This window comes from Musa acuminata, chromosome BXJ2-7, assembly GCF_036884655.1.
Source record: "Musa acuminata AAA Group cultivar baxijiao chromosome BXJ2-7, Cavendish_Baxijiao_AAA, whole genome shotgun sequence".
Classification (NCBI taxonomy): domain Eukaryota; kingdom Viridiplantae; phylum Streptophyta; class Magnoliopsida; order Zingiberales; family Musaceae; genus Musa; species Musa acuminata.
Genome location: NC_088344.1, coordinates 13,819,817 through 13,839,265, shown reverse-complemented (window position 1 = coordinate 13,839,265; position 19,449 = coordinate 13,819,817). Strand labels below are relative to the sequence as shown.

Genomic DNA, 19,449 nt, shown 5'->3' with positions numbered 1-19,449 from the left:
CAAGCACAGAGTATTCAAAAGTGAGAAAACGCTGTTGTAATCTCTTTAGAAATTTCCTCCTCCACTCTAAGTTTAGAATTATGTAAAAGGAGTGTGAGTGCTTGTAAGGGTTGTCTCCTAAACCTGTGAAAAGGAGAAGAGGGGTGTAAAAGGTGGTTGGTCTTCGCTTATTGAAAGAAGACCAATAGTGGATGCCGGTGGCCTCAACAGAAGAGGAATCGGCGAAGTGGATATAGGTCATGACGACCGAACCACTCTAAAATCTGGTTTGCGTTTTATTTGTGCAATTTACTTTAACTGCAAACCTCCTTACTTGCTCTTTACATCCACTACTCTTTTACGAACACACTTTCAAGTTAACATCTTTACGAAACCGATTTTATCGCAACGAAGTTTTTAAACCGACGTTATTTTACCGCTGCACTAATTCACCCCCCCTCTTAGTGCCGACCCCGCTCTTGATCCTAACAGCAGCAAGTCGCTGCTTGGTTCAGTCGATGTCCGAGCAGTTACTCGACCAAAAATGTACCCGAGTGATGCTGCTCGACCAAACATGGGCCCGAGTTATGTTGCTTGGCCAAGCCAGCACCCGAGCCACGCTGCTCGGCCAGGCTAGTCCCCAATACCCGAGTAGTGCTGCTCGACCAGTCATAAGCAGTCGTAATCAATCGCTTGGTCTAAGGTGAATCCAAGCAATGTTACTCCGATAAGTTCGGATAGATCGTTCGGCTAGCCCTACATCCAAGACTCGATGATTAGTCGGCTCGACCCTCCGAAGATGTTCGACCTGTTCGGCACCAAGCGGGAAGTCCCTGGCCAACCAGCAGCCGTGCCACCAATCCCAACACAATGAATGACCTAGCTTGCAAGATGCACCACGCCTGACACATTTTAGCACTATCCACGTAGCAGCAAACAAGGGACCTCCGGGTTGTCGAAGAACGACACCTCAGACCCGAACAAGGCGACCAAGCGACCTCCACATTGTTCAGCGCCAGACACCCCAAAGTCGCTCCACAAAATACGGGACGATGCTGACCCGTACAACGTTGGACACCCCAAGGTCGTTCCGCAAAACTCGTGTCACGCCCCCTGAATTTAATTCTCATTCAAGAGGTGTGACCCTATCTTAAAATCGATAATATTTTAATCAGCAATAATCCGTTCCAGGATCCAAACACACATTTGAGGACACTGAGAAAACATTCAAGTCACATCCATAATTTCATAATTCATAAGATCTATGTAGTTTAAAATCATATACCACATTACTCGATGAATCGTAAAATCTAAAACCAACTTACAAAGACAACAACTAGCTCATAAATCCACAAGTGTGGTATTCTATACAATCACTAAAACCAATGTTTACCATATGTTCATATTATTACACAAATTTACTTAACACTCCAAAATCCTAAACATGAGAAGTTCTTTAAACTTTCACAAAACTCATAAGTTCATATTTACCATCAACATTCTATTAGACACTAAGTGTACTTATACAACAAAAATATATCATCCACAAAAGGTTTGCCCAAAGTCTTTTAGCTTTCTACAGCCTCAGCCCAATTTAAACATTCTAATGAGCGACAAGTTATCCTAAAAAATTTATATAGCAACGGAGTGAGCATATAGAGCTCAGCAAATGACTAACATATCTATGACGAAAGAGGCTAGTTTTCAAGCAAATAAGGTACCAAATACAAGGCAGGGATACAAGAGTTCATAAATAGCCACTCAACGAATGCAAAATTACAATGTTATTTCATTCGAAGCATGTTTTGTTCATAACAAGGGAGTAAAGACTAATTGGAGCAAATCATTGACGTAAGGAGCATTTCGGGGCATATCAATGGCGTATGAAATATTTTGAAACATATCAATGGCAGATGAAATATTTCGAAGCATATCAATGGTGTATAAAATGTTTCGAAATATATCAATGGCATATGAAACATTTCGGAGCATATCAATGGCGGATGAAACATTTCGGAACATATCAATGGTGTATGAAATGTTTTGGAACATATCAATAACATATGAAGCATTTCGGAGTATATCAATGGCATTGGAAACATTTCGAAGCATATCAATGGTGTATGAAATGTTACAGAGTATATCAATGGCATATGAAGCATTGCGGAGCATATCAAGGACGTATGAAATGTTCGAAGCATATCAATAACAAATGAAACATTTCGGAACATATCAGTAATGTATGAAATGTTTCGAAACATATCAATGACATATGAAGCATTTTGGAGTATATCAATGGCGGATGAAACATTTCGGAACATATCAATGGCGGATGAAATGCTTCGAAATATATCAATGGAATATAAAGCATTTTGAAGTATATCATTGGCATATGAAGCGTTTCGGAGCATATCAATGGCGTACGAAATGTTACGAAACATATCAATGATATATAAAGTATTTCGGAGCATATCAATGACGTATGAAATGTTTCGGAGCATATCAATAACAAATGAAACATTTCAGAATATATAAAAGAACAAATGTGAAATAGAAGCTCAAACGTTGTATATGACGTTGCATACATTTCATTCTTATCCAAAGCACATAAACAAAGCTTTGGATATCATATCAAATATATAGATTGTGAAGTGGGATCATAACATAATATGGTCCATCCATTTTTTAATATGACCACCAAACATAATCTAGAGCATTGTGGGCTCTAAGCACATAACCTTTACCATTTCTAGCAAAGGTTCAAATAATCCCTTTAACATTTTTGACAAAGTTTCATATTATTCCCACAAACACCAAAGTACAAAAGGGTATTGTGAATAATAAATTGGGACATATCGGAAACACATGCGGAACAACAGAATGCATGTGCCTATACGAAACATTACGACACAAACATGAACATTACATAATAGATTCAGGTATACAAAAAATTAAAGGACAAGAGTATACAGGAATTCAAAGCAATAATGTAAAGCTCAACTGAACTAAGGATATTGGCTGAAATCAATTTCCAAAGAGATGAAACAAGAATAGGTGAAATCGACCAAAGCTCGATTCTGACAGAATTTGAGAGGCACATTGTATGAATCATTTGGATAACCAATTATGCTCCAATTTACACAAAATATGGGTCATTCGAAAGATGTATCAATCTAGTTTTAGATAAATCATGTTTTGTATGAATAGGAGTTTCCAACAAGGAGTTATAAATAATTTAGTAACCAAAGGTAAGAGAGCATTATCTCTGTTTTGCAGAATTCATAGAGTTGATTAGAACAGATGATTCAATAGACATTTATGCTCTAAATTATTCAAATCAGATATGCACATAAAGATTTATGAGTCTAGTTTCTGATAAATCATATTTTGCATAAATCAGAGTTTTCAGCAATGAGTTATAAGCAAGAGAGTATTGAAATGTTAAAACCGACAGTCTCTGTTTTACAGATTTCATAGGGTCAATTGAAATAATAGTTTCAGTAGGTAAATAAACTCCAAATTTATCAATCTTGGTATCAAAAGAAAGAGCTGTGAGTTTATTTTCAGATGCATTTGGTTTTTCCAAAATCAAGAATCTGTGTAGAAAGTTATGACTAGCACAATACAGAAAAGTCAAATCTCGAAAAATTTCAGATTCACAGTTTATTCCCAAACGATATAAATATCAAGTATGAAGCCAAAATCTTCCAAAGTTTTCAAAATTAAGATGAAATCAGATATCAAGATTTCTGTAGGAAAGGGTTAGAACACTTATCTTTGAAAAATTTGAGTCCCAAATGTGTAGAATTGATGCAAAATCTTAAGCCAAAGCAAAGCTTTTTCTTCCTCTTCTACTTCAATTCCTCTTCCCTTCTCTTCTCAAACCCATGTTGGTTGCAGCTAAGTTTTCCTCCTTTAAGTTCTCATCTAATTACTTAGGTTTGACTAACACAAAAATTGCAAGGTAACAAGCATGTATGAAAGAAGTTTATGTATCATCCTTAGAACAAACATAAGTGGCACCAACCTTAAGTTAGCTAATGACACATGTCCATCATTTTTTTTTTATAAACCTAATATGGATCTTTCACAAATCATATCACATTTTTAATATTTACATTTAGGTCCCTACATTACAAATAGGCCCTTACAAAATTTTCAAAAATGAGGGATGTTACAACTCAGGATGGCGCAACACGGCGCCGACCCATACAGGTTGGTCAGTGCTCGACTACAGGGTATAAGTCATCTTCCCGAGGAGTCGATGGTCATTAAAGGACCGCGTACGACTGACTACCTCGTTGAAGGTATAAAAGCCAACTCTCTTACCAATAAGACGGGGACTTCGAACACTCAACTCTCTCTCATTTCACCAAAAGTTAACTTACGCTTCGGAGGGGTCGAATCGGAAAATCCCCCTCCTGACCTCGTCCAATGTGTAGGAGCCCAGCAACAAAGAAGCAAGTCACTCGTCAAGAGAGAAGACCGCGCTCAGGGGACAAGACTCAAACCCGACCCAACTCGATGCTAGCCCTCACCACACGAGCATCCACGGGACAACCTTGTACATCCGGAACTGGACCAAACCATGCTGACACCTTGACCACTGCGTAAATCAAATGTGAAAAGTTCTAATAGCTAGTGATTTGGATGATTGCCATGTAGCTTGTAACAATAGATTACTGTCTCAGTACTCCATAATTTGTTGTCAATTAATTGTGGACATTTGTGTGTAAAAATTCCATAGAGAGAGGAAGAGAGACCAGAAATTTTACTTCCAATCAAGAGGGACTAAATGTTAAAAACTAATGAAAGAAGGGATGGGACTGTATATACTGCAGAGGGACTAAATTTTGCTCTTAGCTGCCTGCTTCCATTAAGAACAAACTCAAAAGAGAAGTCTATTGTTTCTTTCAAAATCTAATCCATATACTCTCACATTCAAATAGATCATCACAGCCTCCACCATAAAAAGAAAATTATAATTGGAAAGGACTTGCACGCATTGTAGGGTAGATGGGCTAATGGTTGGAACATGTTAACTGAAGGATTCTAAATAAAAGAATAATATTGGAGAGGATCCTTACAGAAAGCTAAGTTAGGGCTTCTATGTCCAGTCAAGAGCATTGCTCCACACGGTACACATGAAGGAAGGGAAGAGGAGGTGGGTTCGGGACTGTGTGCCAACCACATTGTTTGTGAGGGCTTCTATGTCTATTCATGACTGCTTGTGTATACATCTGACCCAAAACCCTCTTGCCTCCTTGATGTGTTGTGTCACATTCGTGACTAAACACTTGATCAGATGTACACGCAAGCAGTCATAAATAGAGCAATAATTTAGACACCCACAAAAAATAAAGAAAGAAAATCTAATCAGCAACAAGTTTGGTGATGTTTCAAGTTTCAATCAAAGCACACATATTAGGTTTGTTAATGAACCACATGTTGACCCCTGTCAATTTTCTTCTCAAAGTTCATTCTTTTCTGTCATATCTCTAAAGCAGAAACATCAAACTACAATTTGAGATGTGGAAAGGGAAAAGAGAGTCAATGTTGGAAGATCTGAAGAGGCAATAAAAATTGAAAGATTCTAGGTTTTAGGGATAGGAGGGATGATTCGGAAAGAGAAAAGAATTAAGAAAATAAACATTTGACTTTTGCATTCACCATATAGTGGGGAAAGGAGAAAGAAGAAATGTTTAGTCTCAGAGAGGAACAAATAATAATGGGAAAATAAACCAAGCGGACAGTATCCATAACATAAAATAATAATTGGTAAATCAACCAGTGGTAGCAGCATGTGGAATCCACAACTTCAGAAAGCAGATCAGCAGACTAGAAGACACTCCTACGAATATCTTTACTTGAGTAGAATAAGTATTTAAGCAAGAGATTATTTTATGTAACTTCACATAAGTAAAACAAGATGGCCCAATGCATAATGTTCCTAGTGATGTGAAGTTTGGAAAGGGTCAATGTATGCAACCTTACCCTTCTAACCCTTCTAATTAGTGATGTAACCTGCTCTGCAGTGTAAGCTACCATCAATTGATTAAAGTTGGTTTTGGATACCAAAATAAATGAACTTAAATGAGGCACCATCATAAAGTCCAGAGGTCTACCCTAGGAATCCACATAATTAACTTTTATAGGAAGACAATAAATAAAAATACTCCAACTATAATGTCTTATTTTCAAGCAAATAAAAATGAATGACATCATAAAACAATATGGAAGGGGAGCATTTACAAATTCAATTAAACCAAGTTACTTGAACTAACAAGATCTTACTGAAGAGTTGTTTATGCTTCCAAAAAGCTCAAAGGTTGATGGAAACAAGCCACCTTCCAGGGGAAGAATGTCATATGGTTAAAGAAGTGATGGTGAGCATTTACTATGTTCCACCAGAGTGTCAAAACACTTTGCTCCAAAAGTGTCTCTCCACATAAACCAAGTATCAGCCACATGCACTTTAACAGACCACATTTCATGAGAACAAAGTATTAGACTAGAGTATGATTTCATTTGTAATCTTACCAGTTGAACTCATGAACCATATCTCTTCCTATAGTAAACCTAAACCAATAAAAAACTTGCAGATATTAAAAAAAAAGAGAAATTTCAATTACCACAAAAATAACCCAACCAGGACTTCTAATAACCAGATGTCCCATCAGACTCTCCATGGGTGAGATAGTAAAACCTCTCAATTCAAGTTATAGAGCCAAAACACACACGTACAGACACAACAATAGAAAAACCATTCTTCCACAGCAGAAAGCCAACTCATGCCTACACCAACTTTTTTTTCCATAGTTTGGATTTAAAATTCATTCTAGTACAGAGGAAAATAACTGATATATATATATATATATATATGAACTTATAATTCCAAAATCCATCCCTCTGAATTGATCTTATAATAAAGAAACAACAAATCCTCAATAAATATTCAAGCCAGCACACATTAATACCAAAGATTGAGTTCCATACAGAACGAAGTGAGATCAAATCGACATCAAGAATTATTAAGATCCGATTACAATCTTCAAAAAGAATATAAATCATTTTAGTATTTTCTTGAGTATCATACTTTATAAGTCTTCATGAGAAATCTCTTAGATCATCAGAAAGCAGAGACATATAATCTGGCTACAAGGTCAATTTCCAACATTAACAATTTAATCTCCATATTTGTATTAAAATAAATCCTGCATAGTTATCACAAGAGTGAAGGAAACAAGAATATCCAACTTAATTGGAATATTGTATAAATCATGCCAGTATTTTATGGTAGTTCATCTAGAATAGGAGGCTTCCAATCAATCTTCAGAAATTAGTAACATAATGCATAAGCTAATCCTATTCCCAGATTTTAAAATAGTTTCCCAGTATCATGATCAAAACCATAAAAAACAGGTAAAGGTATGCAGTCATATTGAAAACTAATGTTCAAACACCTGAAAAGACCAAATGTCCACCAGACATGGTTCCAATAGAATAGATAGACCTTTTTAATTTAGTTAACTATCGAAACTTGGTTGAGTTATGTTTAAAATATATAATTTAAGGTAAATAAAATAAAACCGATACTTCAACATGAACTTCTCGAGCATCACAGTTACGAAAGATAAATACGTAAACATGTGCTTCTAGTAAAGTTGATAACCCATGTATGTGAAAGGAAAAAAAAAAAAGCACATAATCAAAACTTCCATTCGATTCCAAAGCATATGCATGCTGATACAAGTTAAAATTCTATTTAAGAGGCCCAAACATCAAGGATGCAATTTGAGGGCTAGGACGAAGAAGGTGATGTGGCATACAATTCATCATTACATGAATTAGTCATAAGCATCGGGTATATGGGAAGTCACTAGAACCTAAATGGATGAAGCAGCAGCTGGAATATTACAGAAGAACCATACAGTACGATACAGGAAATACCCTTTCGAATTGAAGAAACCATCTGTCATTTCTAGAATCAGTTCCTGCCTAGTGGAAGCGACCTGCAAGAAAAAGTCTCCTTGAAGTCTGATTTCTTCGAAGAAATAAAAATTGATCCATAAACTTCTTTTGTGGCATTGGCAGGAACCATATCCATGGCCTTGAACCTTTTCGCTCCTCCAACCTTTCTCCCATTATCCAAGATCCCATCATTCTCGTCGCCAGCATGCTTGGTGCCACTTAGGTGTGCACTAGCCTTCTTTTCCTTCCTCTCCTTCAATTTACCCCTCTCCCCATCCATCCTCTCTCTCAGCACTGCAACTTCCTCCATGCTCCCATTGATGACAAGCTTATCTGACTCCGAGAACTCTTTATGGCAAACCAAGCAAGCGGAAGATTTGACTTCTTTGAGGGCCTTCACACTCAAAACATGCCCACAGCCACGAAGCACCAAGAATCCATATTTCCCATTGAACTCAAGACCCGTGATCGGGCACTCGAACCTCGTCTCGGAATTAGCGGCACCAGGATTCAGAGACAAATGGATCGGGATCATGTCCTTCAATCCCATAATATGACTGAACTCCTTGGGGATATTCTTATGGATTAGGGCCTCGACGAGCGCCTCCTTGTTGAACAGATTGCCGAGACGGTCGACGACAACGGGTGGGGCGAGGGGCTCGCCGGAGAGCGCACATGTTGTCCACTTGGACAGCCGGGTCTCATTGGGGTCCACCTTGTCGGGCTTCTTGGTGGCATACATGTTGAGGTAGCAGTCGCGGGACTCGGCGCCGGTAGCCCCGCCATCGCCGCCGCCGCCGCGGAGGCGGAGGCGAAGGGTGAGAAGGGCGGATGATCCGGCAGCGATACCGGCGTCGGTAAGGGTGGAGGAGTCCGTGAGCGGCCTTCCGCCGAGATCGAAATAGAGGGATTCGAAGGCGAGCGGTTGTCGGAGGAGAATTCCTGGGAGGAATGCGAGCTTGAGACCGCGGAGGGTGAGATCAGGGGCGAGGGTTATGCATCTAGCGGGAAGGCCGAGATCGGGAGATCGTACGACGATTTGGAGCTTCTTCCGCCGGAACTCCATCGCTAGGGTTGCGTGCCCTTTCCTTTCTCGATCGAAGGAGTGAAACAAGTTGGTGACAAATTTTGTGTGGTATAATTGTGGATACTACTACATATATATATAATTATATATAATACAACTCGTATAGGAGTTGCACCACCACAACAATCCGGTTCAATTAGAAATCGACGTAAACCCGAGCACGATTAACTGGATTGCATAAGCGACCCAAGCGAACCGACGGGTCCGGTCCAACAACTTGGCCAAATGAAGCGACCGTGAAAGGAAATAGATTTCGTCTTTAGAAAACTACTGAAGACCTGATGATCTTTTTTTTGTTCTCCCACGCTGTGTATTGGAAACGTTGCAATGTTTGTTTGTTTGTTTCCCTTATTCATACCCAAAAATTCTTTCTTTTCATTTCAATCATAAGAAAAATATTATATTTGGTCCGACCACAAGATTACCCTTCTGTAATCTAAATTTGGTAAACTTTTAATAAAATAATGTTTTGATTTTTTTTAAAGGATATCATTGCAAATTAAGGACATGAAAATCCTATCTTTACTTGTTAGAGAGATGAACAATTAAGTCTTATTAAATCAATGTTTTAGATGTAAAAAATTTATATGAGATTTCCAACACCCAAGTCTCAATCAAATATGCCATGCAACTTATATTTCTATGTTGCAAAGAATATATACAAGTGTTAATAGGATCCAAGACACCATAAACACACTGTATTTAAGGGTGGTGGTGCTCACACAATCAACCCTCCTGCAGATTGAACTCAAAACAAAGACGACTCCAGGGTCGGAGAGTTGCCATATGATATCCGAGATCGGTTTAGTTTATCAAACATTAGAATCAAGTGAAATATACTGATGCAGAAACAGAAGGTGCAACAGAAGGTACTCATTTACTAAAACCGCTAGTTCTACGACTTTGCATTGGTTGGAACCTCATGCACGAGCCGACGGAAACAGCATCCCGTAAACTTTTCAGCTTTGACATCATTGAGCTAAGATTCTCCATATATCAAAGGGCAACATGGTGTAGGAATGAATGAAGCTGAATTATGGAAAACAGTCTTGCAGTTTCCTGAAAATCACTTCACACACCTTGAACATTATGCTTAGCACACTTGGCCATCACAACCCAGCACAATTAACAAGCAAATAACCATTTCAATGAATGTCATTCTGATGGCAACCATCCATAACAAAATCTTATGTAAAGAGCTGTATATACTGCAGAGAACCGAGACAAGTAAGTTTGAACAACTAATTTGAAGTCAAAATTTCACAAGTATATCTTCCGTAGAAAAATGTAATAAATTTGAGCATACCAAACAATCGTGTCTTGCATCTTGCTGCTGCTTGGATGACAAAGAGATGAGAGGATCCAAAAGCAGCATCTAAGTATCATGCATAGTCAGGCATGGCTTTTTGGAGGAATTTGATTGGGTACGACTCATTTTCAGGAGCAATGTCATCGAATGGCACATAATATCGCTCCTTGTCATATACATGGCACATAGTCATTATTGTCTTCATCAGACGCCAATTCCAGTTGGCTTCAGTGAGATACTGTTGATTAAAATTCGACAAAAGTAATGAGAATGCTTAAAGGTAATATTTTTCAATAATAATAGTGCATGAAATTAAAAAAAAAAAAGTCCTAACACACCTTTCCCCAATTTTCTTGGAGTGACTTATGAGCTACCCGGAGGTTGTAACTTGGTATCCTAGAAGAAATATGATGCGGAATATGCACATTGATATCATGACATAGGATCTCAATCCTGCCAATAGATATCAGATGTTTATATACACAAACACGAACAGTTACAAAAACTATTAACTCAGCAGCCCTGCAACACGAGAAACTGGAGAGCTCTAGCCTTGATATAAATTTTTGTAGGATATACTTGCAACACGCACAGTTACAAAGATTTTCATGTAGGATATACTTGTCTCAGTTTTCTGGGGCACTAAGAACTAATCATGAGTGAATCAAAGGCAACACCTGTGATAATCCAATACTATGCAACTTCATAAACAGATTAATTCTGTGATTGTATGGCCTTGTATAGATAGCATATATAAATGTCACATTTTCCTAATTCTCAAAGATTTTTATCGGGAGAAGTTCCACAGTACAACAGGAAATAATTTAAGCAAAGCTGAAAATCCAATAACGTGATTGAGGAGAAAAAAAGCTGAATAGTTGATGACATACCAACGAGGATAGTTACAGTGAACTGTGCCGTTAAGTTGTGCCTGAGCAGCATTCCACTCTTCTGATGTTTTGAATGGTATATGAGGAGCAGTATGATGGACCATTGTAAAGGTGCTCATCTAGGCAAATTTCAGAAGAAACTAAATTAAAAAAAAAATTGGAGTGTGGAGTGTAAAATAACAAAATTTTTCCCAAGTGACCATGGTTATCGTCTTATTCCAAGATATACAATGTGATGCAGACAAAATTATTGCCAATATAAAAAGAAAAAAAGAAAAAATAAATGAAGCGACCATGGTTAATCTCGTATTCCAAGGTATACAACATAATGGAGACAAAATTATTGGCTATATAAAAAGAAAAAAAGAAAAGTAATGAAGTGAATAGTACCCAAAAGTGATATCCCAGCCACGGCATGAGCCAAAACTTGATCCATCCTATGATCCCTGCCTTATAGACAATCAATGGCCATCCAATAGCCATAAACGCAAATACACATGCTAAACTGATCTTCACCCTTCCAACTTCAGAAGGTCTGAACTTTTTCAAATCGAAGTGCCAAATCAACCTATTAGATGCTTGTTAATTTTGGGAAAAATTAGCATCAAACTATCAGGAAGCTGGATAATTTTGTGGAAACTTGCCAATGAATGTAGTCTAAATTAACATTATTTGAGTCTACAGCTGACATACCAATGAGCTATTGACATCCAAGGCCTGAATGGTCCATAACCAAATATTATTGCCTTCCTCAGAAGAGGGGAGGAGTTGAACTCCTCTGGCCATACAGGGTGCCAAGCAGTATCTTCTGACAACCTGATATTTTAGGGACAACCATTAAAAGATCAAGCAGAACTTTGATAATTACCTTTTTTGCGCATGTGTTGTTTACTTGCAAAAATATCTCAACCAAGAAAATTGTGAAAGCAGAGAACCTTTTTTTTCATTCTTAGTCCAAATAATTTTGATATGAAATGAATACTGTGTTAAAGTGAAATTCCAATCAGGAAAAGTATATTCTCCAATACAAGAAACAGGATTATTGCATTAGAAAGATCCTGGAAACAAAAAAGATTGTGCATGGATAGTAAGCTAGATTATATCGCTTGGAGACCTTGTGATCTTCAACAAGTATGTGCATTTAAAAGAGTAAATACAAGGAAAAGAATTTTGAAAAGGTCACAAGAAACAGACATGTTTGTTTTAGCATGATGCCTATCATGCTTAAATCGCCAAGGCTCAAATGGGTATACTAGGGGTAAAAATGCTAGGGTTCCCACGATGTCTTCAACCAATTTATTCCTTGAAAATGACTTGTGAGCGCAGTCATGGCCTATCACAAAAAACTTCAAAAGAGAAGTGTTAGTAAGGTGGAAAAATCAAGGAAAGAAAATGAATATCACAAGATTTTAGTAGCAACATTCAACAGAAAACAGATATGAAAGCATATCGAGGAGACAAAGAAACTAACCCCTGTCACTGCCGTGCCAGTCCAAGCCCAAGCTAGAGGAAGCAAATACCATGGGGCTTTTGCAATCATCAAAATCCCCAATGCATAGGAAGTCACCGATATCAAAATTGACCTCCATGCTTTCATGTCATCGATTTCAAATAGCTTCAATAAAACTTCTGATAAGTAGTCATACTATACATAATCAACTAAAAGAAAAACCTGAGAAATTGATTCAGCACCATTTTAGGCAGTGTATCCATGATATCTTTCAGCATAATGTTATCTGGAAGTGGTTCCCCAATTTGTGTAAAGCCATATCTTTCAGACATCTGCTTTCTTTCCTCCTCATTATCTAGAATTGGGCGTGAAGCGGGCAACACCATGGCCCGAACCACATAAGATGGATTTTTGTAGGATAGAATTTGACAGGGGTATTTCCTTCTTGCTCCTAAGAAGTCTAAACCTTGCCAAATGCATCAAGTTATAACAAATACAAACTGATTGGTTCTCATATTCAAATGTTCATTTTCTTTTCCTTTTATATGCCAGGTAACCGATGGATACATTACATTTCAAACTTAAAAATATAAAGATATCATATTATCATACATGACATGAGCTACTAAGCTTATTGCTTAGAAGATGTATAATAACTAATAACAAGAAATAAAAGCTGCTTAAGTTCATAGTTAATTTTTGAAGCAATTTAAAAGAAAAGAAAATAGTTCTTGAAGGTGATAAACCTGCAAAGTTCTTGACTCTCTCAACTATGAAGGCTAGATGGATAAGCATACTTAGATCAGTGTATCTAAAGCCCATCTCAGATTTTTCAATTGGTCTAGAAGGGTTACGGCATGGAACAACAACATAACATAGTTTCTAATCTATCTGTTAATCATGACTAATAATTGTAAAGGGTATGATAATCAAATGAGCTTGACTAAACCTTTCCTCATGGGTTTATGTATATGAAGGTTAGGGGCATCCTAAATAATCTTCTATGTATAATGGAAAACCCAATGCATCTCAAACCAAGATTTTTTACATGGTTGGAGGAATAATTTCAACCAACACTGACTAGGAAAGAAAGAGTCTGCAAAAACATGAAAATTTTGCTGAAGATTTCAGGTAAAATCCTAATGGCACTCTTCTCAAGCTCCAAAGAAATCACTAATTTCCACGCAACACAGGCAAACTTGGTACCAAGCCACTACGGCAATGCCAACCAACAAAATGATGAAGCCAAATTTTGTTGAAGTTCCAAATACTTGAATGACTGAACAAAGCCCAAGATTTTCTTGTCTATAATGCGACAAATCCACCTATGTCCTTTGCAGGCAATCTAAATGCAAACTATGCTATTAATCATTTAGAGCAATAAATAGTTGATACGATGGCCTAAGGCCAGAAAATTCTACATCAACTTGCAACCAAAACCTGAGATAAGGGATATGAACAAAAAAGAAATAACATTTTGCATTCGTATAGACAGGAGTAACCGGTTCATGTTTGAGGTCTCGCTTTTGGTTGTCTTTTCTGAATGTTGTACCGAATCTTCATGAGTTAAGATAAAGGGAAGTGGGGCTCAATCGATGTAAAAATGTAGAGTTAATTGCATAAAATACTTTTTTGATGGGTGATAATCTTTTTACTAACCAGGACAAGAAAAAGGGAATCTCTGTATCAACAGAATGCATTGACCGAAGAATTTGCAATTTCTCGTTAACAAACCCTAAGATTTCCCAAACCATAGCCTTAACTTGAGAAAAAGAACAAAAGAGAACCCACGTCGAGTGCAGAAAAAAGGCAAGAAACCAGCTTTCTAGTGCATCCAAAAAGGGGATTTCAGGGAACTACCTCGACAGATTTCCAGCCTCGTGCCGCACGATGCCCTCCGAGAAGAAGTCGCCTAAGATGAGAAAATAAACCCGTAAAAGATGCATCTTTTCCGAAGGCAATTAAGAAACTAAGCGCAGCTCAGTGTAAGTGGCAGCGGCTCACCTCGAGGCGAAGGATTGGAGTGGAAAGCGCGCACGCCATTATCTGGGGGGAGGGAAGCACCCACCCAGAGCGGCGGCGGAAGAGAGGTAATAGACCGTGGCGGCGTCGAGGGAGCGGTGCGGGTAAAGGTGGGCGGAGGGGATATAGAGAACGGGGGAGCGAGCGAGCTCTGCGGCGGGTTGGATTTTGTGGCTAAGGTGGATCTCATGTCGTGTCATGAGCCGAAGCCGCCGCGTCTTGGCTACTGCTACACAGTGGTTCTTGCCCCCTTAATTACTGCCACGTAGGTAAATCTGAACATTTTTCTGTAAGTATTTTTTTACAAAATTAAATAAGTAAATATTTGTCTCTCTAAATTTAAAATTTACATATGTATATAAATATATATATATATATATATATATGTTATAGTTAATATCCGAAGGGTTTTTAATAATTTTAATTTTAAAATTATCAACTGTTGGTGATTCTTAGTAGATGTTAACTTATGCTCATCATATGGAGGTTAATAATAAATAAAAGAAATATTTTTTGACATATTAAAGTTTGTAGTAACAATTATGTTATTTTTAAAGAGGGTTAAAAATAACATAATTAAAACGTGGAATGCGAGTGAGAATTTTGAGGCGATGGCATTACTAGGTTTTCAAACCTTTATTGATCACGTTGGGAGCCCATCTACTAAATTTATCCAAAAATATTAATGTATATCATCTTAATATTAAAAAAATTATATTAAATTAATTTATTAAAATATATCAATTTATATTATTAAATTTTAAAAATAAACATATAAAATATCAATAATCAATAATCGACAAATTTAAAAATTATTAACTATAAAGTAAAAAATAATATAATAATAAATATTATATTTTGTAATATATATATATATTTATTTATTTATTTAAAGGGCTTGGATTTTTTTGAACCAAATTTTTAGAGTAGGTTTTTCACCTATTTAGAAGATAAAATGTTAAAAAAATATTGCATGGATGCATCATATTTTTATGAAAATTAAAAAACAAATAAGAAAAATTTAAACTATTCAGATGTTGAAAATACCAAACCAAAATATAAAATTTATTTTAAGTTTTTTTAAAAAATTATTATATTTTTATTTTAAAAATATATAAATATTATTATCATATTACTCTTGACTTTATAGTTAGAAAATTTAATTTTAAATTTATTGTTTATATTTTATCAATTTTATTTTTAATATATATTTATTTATTATTTTAATAATATAAATTGATTATATATATATATATATATATATATATATATATATATATATATATATATATATATATATATATATATATAACAGTAAATTGATCGATATAATTTATTTTGAATCTATCTAAGTTTTCGATTGGTTGAATTGGTACATGATTAATTAAAAAGGTGAGAGAGAAGATACAAGAGTTATTGGATGATTACTTTTACCATTTCAAAAGGATGAAATAGTCTGTAAGAATTTTTGGAAGTTGAAGTGTTCTGTAAAAAAAAAAAAAATTAAGACTAATTTTTTTATAAAAAAATTATCAAATTCAAGATTAACGTTCATAAAGATTGAGTCCACTCAAATGTAAGATCAAAGTGTACATAAAGAAAATATGTCAGAGCTTAATGGAGATTAAATACTTTCCCAAAGGTAAAATATGTTGTGTGTTTGATGACCATGCACTCAAAAGAGAAGAAAAGAGGCTCGAAAATAAATATCATGAAAGGGACAGAAACGGAGGGGGAAATGGTCCTTCACCACGCTGATGTAAAAGGATCAAGATCAAATCAACACACAATTAATTGGATCTGTTTTGGAAATGACTTTTGTGCTCAATCACAATCACAATCACAATCTAAGTTACCGTAAAGAATATAGAAAATAATATTTATCTATATTATAAAATTTTTCATTGGGCTAAGCCCACCAAATCACTATTACATAGGTTTTCATATATGATATTATTTTTCACCTCAAGACTACTATCATAGTGATCTCATCGGCTAACTTACCTAATGTCAATCTGTATACATGTTGGCCCATTCGCAGAGACCCGAGCTCCCCTCCTTAGTCATGTTGAGTTTCATTCGTATGTGACTCTAAATTAGTCGGCTAGTCACCTATGGTAAGCTATTATAAATAATCTAGGAAATTATATTCTAGTTATACTATAAAATATCCCACTAGGTCAAGCTTCCTAATTCATTTTTAGAGATGTCGGTCATCGTTGTTCACCCGGGACTTCATTTTCACCTCGGGATTAAATTAAATGTCGAAGAGATCTCGTCGGGCACCTCAATTTTTATGTCAATTTTTTTTTTTATCGACGGACGTCGAAGCTACCGCACATAGTTTCTTGTGCACATGGCCCTGAATCGAACCGATTGATCCGAATAATCTCGGCATTTCTCATATCAAATATGAAATAGTTATAAAAATGAATTGTGATAAGAGTATGTTTAATTGATATCATCATACTATGGGTAGCAGCTTCCCAAGTAGTTTAATCTAGCGTCTCTATCCTGAAAGATGAGATACAAGATCCATCAATATTAACTTTAAACCAATCAATTTACAGGTGTTCTTTCCCATCTAAGCCGAAGAGCTTTTAGCTTCGTAATGTTTCGATCGGACATGATCGATCTAGCATAATAGCCAGTATGAACAAGTACTCGAGATCAAGTGCATATAATGGAAGATTTTTTTTATTATTGAAGAGGGGAAATCATTATTTATTTTCTAAATGAATGGGGAGTTGATGCAGCCATAGGAGTTTTTTGATCCCGATAATATTACAAGTTTCATTTAGCCAATCAATCTGAAGGTATCATCCTATTCATGTGTAGAGTGCCAAAAGAACATAACGAACGAAAGCCACTTTGCATCGTCCATGGCTCCTTATAATCATAATTTTCCCAAGTTTGGATGTGGAGAAGGCTGATGAGATCATAAATTAATTAGTTTTCAATTTATCACAGTAATTAATAAAAATAAAATTTGCATTCGTTTCTTCTTTGCTACTAAAATTTTGCTTACACTGTCGGTGTTTGGTTTATAATAACATTCAAATCATTCATATCATCGGTCTTTTCCATCTATGATTCATGAGTCGTTTGTATGTGTCCCGATCTCTTTTACCTTGAACTTTGAGTTATGTTTTTCTTGAAATATATTCTTTCAAGCTGAATTCATAAATGATTTAATGTCTTTAGAGGACAATTATTTGGTATGTTTCTTCATCAAATCACTTTTGGTAAGTTATGAACCAAGAATGCTTCTTCCTTTCCCTTGAATGCATCATATAGTTGTATTTTTTTTATATTTAGGAATAAGTTGATATCAGTTAAGATTTTTTATGATAACAATTAAGATTTTTTCAATTGCATGAGAAAATCTTACTGCTCTGTCAAGAAAAATCCTCCCTCTATAAATAGGGAGCATCATATTTTTACGAAAAAAAATATGTTCTTCGTTTCATTCTTTCATGGTACACTCAGCAGAACAGATCGGCTCGCCTAAATGCCCTCCAAAGATCGTGGCCTTTGTGACATCTTCAACAATAGCATAAAAAAAAGGTAAAAGCAAAGCAGTTCATCTGAGAACTCACTGCCATCGCTGTAAGCAAGGCACAACAATGATTGTCATCGAGCACTTTCTGTTAATGAAGCCTTTATGTTCTTCCTCACCGGAGAAAGCACCCACCTGCACTGCCCTCCAGCGGTGTTCTACGCTGCAAAACTCTTCATGTTCTTCATTGCTCATATCCTCGGTCACAAGTGTTCGTGTAAACAACTTTAAGCTACGGCCTCGGGGCCAACACGACTGAGTTCGGGTCCGAATGAGCGAAGATCTTCCGAGATTACCCTTGAGAGTGCTGAGGTAGCCGACTGCATTAGTCCAGTCTCGATGGGACAATCGTTTCCTCCGGGAGGGAACTCCTTGCCTGGGCGCGTGGTGGGAGGCGCTCCGTCTTCATCCCTGCATACAGGTCGGGTCAGGAGAGCTCGACCCGACCCCTTCGACGGTCAAGTCAGTTTATGGTCTTAGGAGGTCCCCCCCTCGTTCTGAACGTGATGGTTTTTATACAGAAGGTCACCGTTGTTGATGTGCCCGCTCGCAGGGAGCAGGACCGTACTTGGGAAGGCGTCTGACTTCAGTGTTGGGGTTGCGTGGAGGATCGGGCTCTTACAGGATGGCAGCTTGCCTCGGTCGGCGTTCGGGTCTGTCTCGGCCTAGCGCTGTCAGGTCAGACCAAGGCAGATGACCCATGCGTCTCCTCGGTTCGCGTGACCTAGGAGACGTCACCCGGGAGTAGGCGACGTCAGTTTACGTCCCATCATTATTATTACCTTCATCATTCTCCCCTCCCTCCCCACCCCCCCCCCCCGAAGGAAGCCATGCGTCAGCCGTTGCTGGGGGGTCCGGGGCGTGGCTTCCGCTTTCAGTGGTCGTTCCCGCCGGTTCGCCCTCGGGTCAGTGCCAGGGAGGTTTCCAAACGATCGCAATGGTCAGTTGTTGGCCCGTTCATCCTGTACGACGTGTGACCAAGGGGTATGACCTGAGCAAGGCGGAAGACTCGGACGAGCGGGTGGTGCCGAGGTGTAGGAATCATGTGGTTTGTGGCCGAGATATGCGGCTCGGGCGAGCAGGCCGCGACCGAGGGACACGGCTCAGGCGGGCAGGCCGCGCAGAGGTGGACTCGAGCAGACTGCGGTCGAGGGACACGGCTAAGGCGGGCGGACCGCGCAG

At 37.5% G+C, this 19,449-nt stretch overlaps 2 protein-coding genes across 4 annotated transcripts; both read right to left on the bottom strand.

The window, feature by feature from the left end:
• Nucleotides 1–7,684: 7,684 nt before the first annotated feature.
• LOC135617298 (uncharacterized) lies at nt 7,685–9,080 on the bottom strand. The gene has a single exon (XM_065117366.1). The coding sequence runs from the start codon at nt 9,014–9,016 to the stop codon at nt 7,967–7,969; it is 1,050 nt and encodes a 349-aa protein (XP_064973438.1). The 5' UTR covers nt 9,017–9,080; the 3' UTR covers nt 7,685–7,966.
• A 1,082-nt stretch (nt 9,081–10,162) lies between these two features.
• Nucleotides 10,163–14,877, bottom strand: LOC135617296 (omega-6 fatty acid desaturase, chloroplastic-like). Of its 3 annotated transcripts, XR_010488670.1 has the most exons (11): nt 14,691–14,876; nt 14,547–14,598; nt 12,929–13,152; nt 12,708–12,851; nt 12,431–12,582; nt 11,930–12,052; nt 11,627–11,804; nt 11,237–11,355; nt 10,685–10,799; nt 10,344–10,584; nt 10,163–10,245 (listed from the first exon to the last, which is right to left on the bottom strand). XR_010488670.1 is itself a non-coding variant. In XM_065117365.1 (10 exons), exons 1-10 carry the CDS (start codon nt 14,727–14,729, stop codon nt 10,420–10,422), a joined length of 1,305 nt encoding a protein of 434 aa, XP_064973437.1. In that variant the 5' UTR covers nt 14,730–14,877; the 3' UTR covers nt 10,163–10,419. The 3 variants fall into 3 exon arrangements, 2 of the variants coding, with proteins under 2 accessions (XP_064973437.1, XP_064973436.1); XM_065117365.1 differs by having other exon boundaries at nt 10,163–10,584; nt 12,929–13,146; nt 14,691–14,877; XM_065117364.1 differs by having other exon boundaries at nt 10,163–10,584.
• Nucleotides 14,878–19,449: the final 4,572 nt, after the last annotated feature.

Coding starts and splice junctions, on each gene's coding strand:
- LOC135617298 (XM_065117366.1), bottom strand. CDS start 9,016: ATGGAGTTCCGGCGGAAGAAGCTCCAAATCGTCGTACGATCTCCCGAT.
- LOC135617296 (XM_065117364.1), bottom strand. CDS start 14,729: ATGGCGTGCGCGCTTTCCACTCCAATCCTTCGCCTCGAG. Junction 14,599..14,690: donor CTCCAATCCTTCGCCTCGAG/GTGAGCCGCTGC, acceptor TTCTCATCTTAG/GCGACTTCTTCTCGGAGGGC. Junction 10,585..10,684: donor TCCAAGAAAATTGGGGAAAG/GTGTGTTAGGAC, acceptor TTTAATCAACAG/TATCTCACTGAAGCCAACTG.